Source organism: Dromaius novaehollandiae, chromosome 15, assembly GCF_036370855.1.
Source record: "Dromaius novaehollandiae isolate bDroNov1 chromosome 15, bDroNov1.hap1, whole genome shotgun sequence".
Lineage (NCBI taxonomy): Eukaryota > Metazoa > Chordata > Aves > Casuariiformes > Dromaiidae > Dromaius > Dromaius novaehollandiae.
Window position 1 is genome coordinate 16,639,509 of NC_088112.1, and position 10,173 is coordinate 16,649,681.

At 42.2% G+C, this 10,173-nt stretch overlaps 1 protein-coding gene across 3 annotated transcripts in view; it reads right to left on the bottom strand.

Annotated features, from left to right (window-relative positions):
- CSNK1A1 (casein kinase 1 alpha 1) overlaps positions 1-9,738 on the bottom strand; it is a 38,111-nt gene extending 28,373 nt beyond the window's left edge. For 2 of the 3 annotated variants that reach the window (XM_026122576.2, XM_026122573.2), the window contains exons 1-2: positions 9,152-9,738; positions 8,191-8,297 (exon numbers count right to left, since the gene is read on the bottom strand). In XM_026122576.2, the coding sequence (XP_025978361.1) occupies positions 8,191-8,297; positions 9,152-9,274 (230 nt within the window). In that variant the 5' untranslated portion in view covers positions 9,275-9,738. The remainder of the gene's footprint in view (positions 1-8,190; positions 8,298-9,151) is intronic. The other variant, XM_026122577.2, reaches the window with a different exon arrangement.
- Between the last annotated feature and the right edge of the window lie 435 nt (positions 9,739-10,173).

A 10,173-nucleotide genomic window follows, 5' to 3' on the forward strand; every position in this document is an offset into this window, starting at 1 on the left:
ATGCACATCTAGCACTTAGTAGCAAAAAGTGTATTCAGGTCTACCCAAACTTATAATCCTCCTCTGTCTTCAGAGATCTTTCAAAAATTGTATGATGTCTACCTCAGCAATTGCATATTTCCTAAACAACGTCAATGACAAAAGAAATGATGTTTGAGAAAAGGTGAATAGATTTTCACTGAGAAATATTTCATTTGGTTATCATGATGTCCTCTTTGTTTGGTATTTCTTCCTTTGAAAAGGTTGAGTCAGTACAGGCCAGCCCCCTTCACTGACCTCTGTTTGCTAACAGAATCCAGAAAGAACAGGATATGAGATTACAGGCCCAGTTTCAGACTACTGTACCACTTTTATAGGTCTGCAAGATACCCAGTCACTTAATCCTGCACCAAAGTTACATATTATGTTAATATTTGTAATAGCAACAACAGCCAAGCAACAAAAGCTGTGTAACTATCGTAACTGTATAAACTGCTCAAATCTTAGAGCAGAAAAGAATTCAGGAAACTCGCTTGAAATATCTCAAGTTCAGATCAAGATTAACTCAAGCACTGAATACCTGAACAACTGTTGCTCACTGGCTAAAAAACACCAACTACACAACACAAAACTCACGTATTCTTAAACCACTAGGGCGGTAAACGCCACCGTTATGGAACACGTCATTTTGTCCACAGCTGTATTAGAAACTTAACCAGAACATCAGCTCACTGTCACAGCAAAGTATTCCTACCACAAATGCAACTATAACAAGACTGTATTTTGTTCCAGCTTAATAAAAGTTCTCCTCTGACAGCAGCTGTTTTTCCAGCTAACCTATTGTCTGCTAAAAGCTTCTGTGAGTTCAGCTATGATCTCTAACTACGTCAGTGGTGGTTGGGAAAAGGCAGACGAGAATTACAAGGAGAACTGAAGAAGGTGACCATGTTAATACTTGAGACGGGCAATCTCTTGATGCCTAACTGCAAGAAGGTACAATGCTATTTTGACAAGACTTGGATAGTTAACAACTCAAACATTTAGAGTTCTTGAATCAAAAACTTCTCGCAATACTGATATAATAAAGCATTCAGAAATCATCATATTCACATTCAAAAAAAAAAAAGGAAAATTTGGATTTCTTTGACACTTCATTAACTTTGTCCACTATTATCATTTGTTACCATTCTACCCTAAAACTACTCTGACTAGTCCTATGCAACTAGATTCTCAGCGTTTTGGCTTTCAAACACCAAATGGAACAGCTCATATGCCAACAATGGAGATTATCAGAAGAATTAAGAGCAGATAGTAAAACTATTACAAGGAAAATAATTTGCAGTGAACAAGCAAGTTGTAAAGAACTTACTACTGGAATCACCTGAGATCACCTTACTAATAAGCTTGACAAGTCAGCAGGCACATGAGGGTGAACATGCAAGCCTGAAAAGCCTCAAACACACAGGATTCAGACATCCTACAGGAAATCAAACAAACACTCTCAAACTGCATTCCATTTCTGCAAGCACTAAGTCATTTCTACAAATGTCTCTGAACTAGTCATTAGTCAGATGATGTGACTGAAGAGAATATCACAGACCTCCCTATGATCATACAGCCCTGATATTAGGCATCTCTGAAAAGAGTAAGTAATCCTAACAAAACAGAAGCACAGGTATTTTGCACACAAACTGGGAAGCATCAGTACCAATGCTCAAGGCACTGGTGTGCCCTCATGTTGTATTCCACGGGCAATCTCTGTGACCCACATTCAAAGATGGAAATTCAGAACAGAGACAGAAAATGACTACAAGTATGGATGGGCAGCTGGTAATCCCTGTAATCATGTGCTCAAAGAGCTCAGCACAGCACTCATTAAATTATGCAATTGCTCTTTATGGATATGTCCAGGGAAAGTAAAGATGGGAAGACTGTAAGAGGGAGATGGCTATTAAAAGTAGTAATAATAACAAAAAAAAAAAAGAAGTGGGAATCGACTATGGGTAAGAAAACTTATCTTTAGGTACAGAAGTTCTCTCCGACCACAGAATCATGAGCACCAGGGTGCTTGCCTAGGAAGTTTTAACATTGTGCCTGATTCACAAGAATAGGATGTTGTCTAAAACAGGAGCTGAATTTGGACGACTAAAGTGGTCCCCTGCTGGTCCTATGCTCCAGACTCCTCAGGGCAGACGTCTCCTGACCATTAAAGATGCTTCAGGCAAACTGGTAAATATATTCTGCCTGTATCAAAACACTGTTTTCAGCTGTAACAGGTATTGAGGCAACACACATAAGGAAGGCAGTCTGTTATAAGATTCAGGTCTAAATTGCCACGATTTTTATATTTCTAGTTTATCTTCCCTGAAGCTGAAAAAGCACTTTTTAACTCTTAGCCAACTAGGAGTCAGTAATATAAATGAACTTAAAATAATATAGCATGACTGAAATACTGAAGTAGAATATTTAGCAGATGTCATCTAATGTTAGTTGCCATGGTGAGTATGAATTAGGCCACCCAAGTACTAAATAAAGAAACAGCATGAACACACTATGTTACAAAGTTAGATAGGCTCTATAAATAAAACTCTATCATTTTTTGTACAGTTTGAGAGAAGTATGAATACATGAAGTATGCCAATGCAAATAATCTCCTAAGCAATATGGTCATTTCAGCTGCCTAGTGATATATTGCATACATACCTCCACCTAGTTGACTTGCTACTTTGATAGTTGTTTAATGAGGTAAATTAACAGCTGGTAGGAAGTGAGGAGAACATAAGTCAAATTTCTTCCATAAAAGCCAGAAAGCCAAGTTTAGCTGAAAAGGTAAACCATTAATCTGAGTTATGTATGGGGAATGTTCCTGAGGAAAATACACTGTGTCAGTAGTGCCTCTGCAGCGGATCATCTCTTCCAAACAGATTAACGCTGAACTGAAACGGCATACTTTCACATCTGTTTCTGCAAAGGTTCAGCTGAGGCAAGAGAATCAGAAAAAGAACAGCTTCATTTGTTTTAAAATTGTGGTCTATCTCGGCTGTTTCTAAAGAGTCTGTGAGGACCAATTAAGACAAGACTTTAGACTGTTACGAAACATTACGATTTTGTTTTAGAAATGTCCATCCTCACGCTAGAAAATTTATAAATTCATTTCGAAGACCAACATTCAGCTCTGCTTTGAGCCATGAGAACAAGAGTATTCCTACTATCTACTACAGCAGTTCTGTCCTTCAGCATGAAGCCTTAATTAATAATAGAAGGTTAATTAATAGGAGGCTCCACTGCTAGAATCTTCCTCCTCATTACTTTGCATGCCTGAATGAAAGTATCCATATTACCAATGAAATGAAGACAGAAAAGTTTTCATGTTTTTCTATTAGGATTTTACATGGTGCATCAGGTTCTTGAGACAGCAGTTTAAAACTAATGTCTGAGAGAAGTATATTTACAGGTTTTTAAGCACGGCTTAAGAAAATCAAAATTTGAAGTACTCAAAGAAAAATCCATTGTGAGAACAACCCTAAAATCACCAAATTTGACCATGTTTTCCCATTGTGCACACTACTCAGTGGAGACAAATACAGGCAATCTGTTATTAATGGCTTATCCAGCAACATCATATTAAGTGACCAGTAAGGACAAAAAAAAAAAACTTATTTTAAGTGAATTTCTTGACTTTTCGTCAGCAACTTTATAATATGCTACACTACTGAGAAGATTGTGTACTGATACAAAGTGATATTTCCCAACTTCAAAACATTTTGCAATGTTACTACACTGAAAAGTTCCAAAGCGTAAGGATGGATTTATTTAAGGTTGCAAAAGAATGTTGCAAAAATCTCTAAGCCAGTAATTTTAGTTTTTAAACTTACAAATGAGAAAACTCACCTCAACTAGCTTCATGTGCAATTGGGTACTGTATATAATTCTTCAACCTTGTCTGCACAAGAGTACAAACAATATCTGCCTTACGTTCACTAGACTTTCTGTGCTTAAAATGCAACATTTTTAATACGTTGCATAAATAGCCACAGCTGGGTCTAGCGTATCACCCACTTCAACTGGAAAATAGGTTACAAAACAAGTTATCCCAAGAGGTTGTCAGGAGAAAAATCTCTGAATCCAACTTTTCTTTTAGAAGAAAGATACTTTGTAAAAAATACAAACAGCTGTTAAACACCACAAATGGCAAAAATCAAGGACTGTCACAGACAATTTATCAAACAATTCCTTGTCAAGAGTGCTTTAACAGAGTTGCACTAAAAACAATACACAGTATCATCACATAAACACATGCTGCTTCATTCCTCCAAGCCAGAACCAAGAATTTGGGTACAAAGGCAGATATTCCAAACTAATGGGATCAGCGCCTGGTTAGCAAGACTACTACAGCCAAAAATGCTTTGCCTTTGCAAAAATAAAGGAGACAGCTGATGGCTCAGAACAATGAGAATAAGCCTACCAGAATACTGTGGACTTTGCACTGCGTCCTAAAGGCAGATCAGACAGTTGGATGTTAAGCTTGGTTCAAAAGCCTTTTGTCAAAAATGAAGGTAACAGTATAAACTAAATTTACATATCAAGAACATATAACAACTAAGAGTCTCTAGAGTATTTGTATAAATTTTTCTGAAACTTCTGAAACAACTTCAGAATCTTCTCTACCATTCCAGGAAGCAGGAAGGCCAAAGATTCTGCTCCGAGTCCTAAAGTGTTTACAATATTCAGAGAATTAAGACAACTCAAACTCAATTTTTGTTAAATTATATATCCGAACAAAGTGTTCTGTTACAGTGGGATTACCAAATCCCCTTGTTCTCCCTCAACAAGGGGAGAGAACTCACAGTTAATCTCACAGAAGCAATGTAAAAATGCCTTTTCACTCCAAAATTGAGATTTTGTTCAATTTCTTACAATCTGCTAAAATTAACCTTAAAGGGTACCATAAAAGAAACACACACACACCCTTTGCTTGGTTCTAGATAACTCAAGTGACACTCCAGATATGCTACCTTATCATTACTGAGTTTGGAATCACATCTAAAAGGCAGAAGAATTCAGTTTTAAGGACAAGCGCCTGAACTGAAGGAACAGTCCATACCTCATCTCTTCTTTTGGCTTCATGAGCCAAAGAACCACAACAGACAGACCATTTTACTAATGTAAAGCCACGTAATGCAACTTCTAGTAAGTCAGTGTTGGCCACTGCATTACTAATGTAGATAGAAACTGAAGACCGAGTCCCTAATCCTTAAATGAGGAATGCAGCATTATGTGCCTCTGTTTCCTAGATCTGCAGAACTGAGATAAAGATGCTGCTGGCCTCAGCTCATGCAGCATGGCAATGGCAAAAGCTAAGACAATTTCTTAATTATCTATCAAATGTCCTACTTATTGGATGACGCTGTTACTTCTTAAGGGTGTCGCATTAGAGAAGTTTTAACAAATTTGCTGAAAGTGAACAAATTTCTTTCATCCTGATTTGTCCTTCTAAATATACTGAGCCAAGAACAACTCATCCTGACTGGACAGCATGCCATTACAAAACAATGGCAGAATGCGCATTATCAATTACGTACGCAAAGTGACCTAAGGACAAAGTCATACATTCTCCAAGCCTAGTTTCTGCTAACAACGCATGTCAGAAAAGCTTGGGCTGTCTGGAACAATACGCACGGTAATTTGACTTTGGAGTAATAACCTATTCAAAGACATATCCTTGTTAAGCACCCAGTGACACATCTCTCTTTGTAAGCCAAGTTGTCCCCCTCAGATTCAGAGTACCATAGATTCTGATTCTGCCGAACATATCATGCTTTAATGTTTGTCCCAAGAGCTGTGCCGGGCACCTTGCTCAGCTTCCTCTTCAAGAAGAAAGAAAACATAAAAATACCATTCTAGATTTCTTCAAGCATCAACAGATGTCATACAGCAAGAAGGCAACTAGTAACAGAAGCACAATCAGAGAACCTGTCAAACAGTGTCTGGTATATACAAATAGATTTAAATCAAAGCAGTTTCCAAAGACCAAACAGGTATTTCCAAGAATATTCTGAAAGATAATTTTCTAGGCAAATACCAAAAAGACGACCAACACTTTGAGAATCTGAAAGTGAAAATCTTTAAGACTCATTTACATTATCAAACAGATTAAACATCTTGAGCACAGCAAGTCTAAGAATCTATCTATCTAAATGATTTCAAGTACTGTTTCAGTTGCCCGTTCTTATCCAGATTTTGGTAACCTTGCATTATTTCTCTGGGGGTGTGCATGAAATGCATGTTAAAAAAGGTTATAGTTCTTCTGGTTTAAAAGTCTCACTGCCACAGAATCAATGGTTATACACAAAACAAAGTCAGATAAAAGAATATTGTCAAACATGGGGGGGGGGCGCGCGAGGCGACCTTTAAAAATGACAAAATGACTGATATAACTGAAGGTAGAAACAATTTTTTTTTTTTGCAACATGTTAAGATTAATTCCAGTAGCTCAGCTTGAAATAAACTGTTTTAAGTTCATTTTAACAGAATTGAACAGCATACCTTTAACACTGCTTCACTTCTGTTACATAAGTTGAAAAAATCATGCCTTAGGCCTCATTATAGCACCAAAGGTTTGTTTAATTTTCAAAAAAAGTTTGGTTTAAGAATGTTTGCTTTTCCAGTTTTGTGATGAAACACCAGATATCCACTTGCTTTTTCATTTGGCTGTTTTCCCAGTTGTCCCTGTTTTAGCATGTAACTATACTGTGATGACTTTCCAATATGCAATTTCTATTCTTACAGTTGTGAAAAAAGGCACTCATTTCAAGAAAAGTAAGGAATTGTAGTCCAAAATAAAAACTGAATTTTGGGTTTCACACACGCCACTATTTAAGCTACAAGTATTGTGCTTCGTACAGGCATATTTATTCTATCACTGCACCAGGCTGTACTGAATGGAGAGGACAGATGGCCAAGACAACACTGTCTCCTTGGTTGTGTACTTCCAGCATACATTCAAGACTACAACTAGTCATGCTTTCAAAGGAGGAAAAAAAAGCTATTATCCTGAAAAATGTAGATTTAAGTTATAGGCTTTGTTAAAATGAATGTACAGTCTAGAATAAAAAAATATATTCCCACAATATGTACCAACATCCATAAACGTACACACACTACAAAGTGAGAGAAGGGTTAACAGACTAAATGGAACCCACAGTTTGACTCAATTTCTAAATTAAAATTGCTTCTGTAGCCCAAAGAACAATTTCCTTTACGGTACAGAGCAAACACTAGAAATACTAACTTTAAAAATAATTATTAATGAAGTTTAAAAAATACCCTCTCGGATAAAGTCTCTCTGGAGAAGACTTATGTATCATTTAATTTATTCTTATACATAGATTCAGTGGCTAAAACTACTTAGTATAACACCTCAATAATATAGAGAAGTGACTCCTCTTAGAGCTGTACCAAAACAGTAGCAATTTTTTTCTACATCAGGAAATTAATAAACACTGTGTGAAAGTTTCAGACAGAATATGAAACAAGGAAGTCGCATAACCAGCAATTGGGAGGGATTAATCTTGGCACTTTAACTGTACGGAAATCCAAGTGGCACATCTGTTATGGGTAACAGAAAGGGGCTGCCTTTCATTCTTAGCTGAGGTTCTATACAGTCTCAAGCCTTGCAGTACATAACTATGAAAGGAAAAGATACATGCCTAAGCACGTCCCTTGTCCCAACAGAAGAAGGGGGAGGGTTAATCACATCCATCCGCCATTTTCTGAGCGGAGGAGGAAGACATGTTGGAACAAAAAAAAAAAAAAAAAGAAAGAAAGAAAGAAAAAAGAAAAAAACAACAAAAGAAAGCAGCCACTTCCAGTACTGGCTCCCAACTCTCAACCTTAGCAAGAACATCAGCTCTCACCTGAACAGCCTCACACTCTGTTCTAATCACTATAAAAATTTCACATCGCTCAGGGACTGCTGAAGATCCCCGTCACAAAGTACAATATGAATAAGAAAAGACAGGGGTGGGGTTTTTTTTGGGGGGGGGGGGGGGGGGGGGAGCGTGGTATCCAAGTAGTTGTAAAGCTTGGCATAGAGCATTTTGCTGATCAGCCCAGTCCCTCCCAAATTAAATGTCTTCTTAACAGCAGAGACCCACCTCACACTAACATTAAAGGAAAGTAACCATACTGGCATATATGGATGATTCCTACCGTATATGTGGGATGCCAACTCCTCCTTGCAGAATCTTGTATAGTTTGCTTTCATACAGCAGCTGGGGATGTCTAGCCTTCTGAGACTCCAACTTTACAGCAACTTCCTGCAGTGAGAGGGAACAAGGAATCAGAGCAGAGTGTCCACCAAGCACAGACTTGCCAGTGAGGTTTAAGGGGGACAGAACTTCAATATCCCTCACACAACCCTGCCACGACTGCTTTCAGGGATACATTTTTTTTTAAGCTCTCAGCTGGTGTTCAACGTCCTGAGCTTTGTTGGGTCTTCAAATAAAATCCATATTGTGATGATTTGTACATAAATATCCATCTCAGGTAATGAAATTGATTTAGAGATGTTAAGTCTTCAAATCCATACAAGTGAGAAGAACATACGTGGGTGTTTCTTCTTTACAGCTCAGAGCAGTGAGGGGGAGGAAGAAAAAACACGAGAAAAGAGCTGAAGAAATAGGAATCTTCTTTATTTTTCACCATTACTGTTGACGAACACGAGATAAAGTGTTCTCCAGCAGAGAGAGAGGGATAGATGACTGGTGGAAGACAGATTTCTCTGGCCGCTGATGAGAGACAAAAGTATGTTTTCCCCACAATGGTGGTCTTCTCTCTATAATGCTCTCAAGTGAACTATGCGAGTGCTGGGTGGGGGAGACCACCGCCGCACGGCTCTGCTGTCGGAAGGAGCAGTGCCAGCCCCTCGGTGGTGAAGGCCGTCAGGCGAGGGAAGCCCCCTTTCCCCCACCCCGGAGAGGGTGGCTTAGCCACCCTGGCGAGACAGGCGCGCCCGGTGCCTCGGAGAAGGGGGTACCGGGGGGAAGAGGAACGAAACCCGGCTCCAAGTCCGCCCTCGGGGAGGCGATCGCTGGTCTCCAGTTCCCCCCGCGGTGCGGAGGGGACCGCGCCGACGGACCCAAGGAGCTGGGGGAGAGTGCGCCGCCCTTACCTCCCCGTTCGTGATGTTGATCGCCAAATAGATGTCCCCGAAGGAGCCCGACCCGATCTTCCGCACCAGCTTGTACTTGCCCCCGACAATGAACTCGGCCTTGGAGCCGCTGCTACTCGCCATGGCGAGGGGCGGCTGAGGGGCCCTCCCGGCGCTGAGGGGCTCGGGAGTGGGGGAGGAAAGAAGGCTCTACCGCCGCCCGGGAGCGGGGGAGGGAAAGGGGGCGGGGGGGCAGACAAAGAAAGGCTGGTCCCCGCCGCTCAGCTCCGGCCGGGCCCCTCCGGCGGGCGCCCCCCTCCGCGGCTCTGCCCCGCTCCCCGGCCGGGCGGCGCTCGGCTCTCGGAGCCCTCCAGAAAGGCGAAAAGCGGCCACCGAGTTGCTGCGAGGGGAGGGAAGGGGAGAGGGGAGGGGAAGGGAAGACGCGAAGCCCGCTGGCTCCGCCGGGTCCCGGCCGCCGCCGGTCCCTCACTCAGCCGCCGCCGCCATCTTGTCTCTCAACCGCTCCTATCGCGGACACAAAATGCCCCCAGCCTGCAGCCGCCGCTTCTTCACCGCGTAGGGCACGCTGGGAACGGGGCGGGGGCAGCCACTGCGCACGCTCGCGGCCAAGCCGCCTCCGTTCCTCAGTGCGCCTGCGCGCGGTGCTGGGCAGTGCGAGGGCAGGGGAGAAGGGGCGAGACTCCCGCTTGCGCATGCGTACCGCGCGCCCCCCCTCAACGCCAATGGCCAGCGTCGCTCTTCACCCGCCCCCGGCCCCGCCGCTTGTCGCGTTCTGGTGGCGCACATGCGCACGGCGGCATTCCGAGCCCGGGCGGAAAAGGAAGGGGAAACGAATAGGTGCCCTCACCTGGTTCTTAAAGGGGCCGGCGCCGAGAAGCCCCTGGTGGGGCCTAGGCAGGCCAGGCCGGCCCCGGCGGCCCGCAGCCCCCCTCGGCCGCAGCCTAGCGGGGTGGACGCGGCCTGAGGCCGGGGGATGGGCGTCGTGCCATGGGGGGCTGCTCTCTGCGCAGTCCTGGACCTTG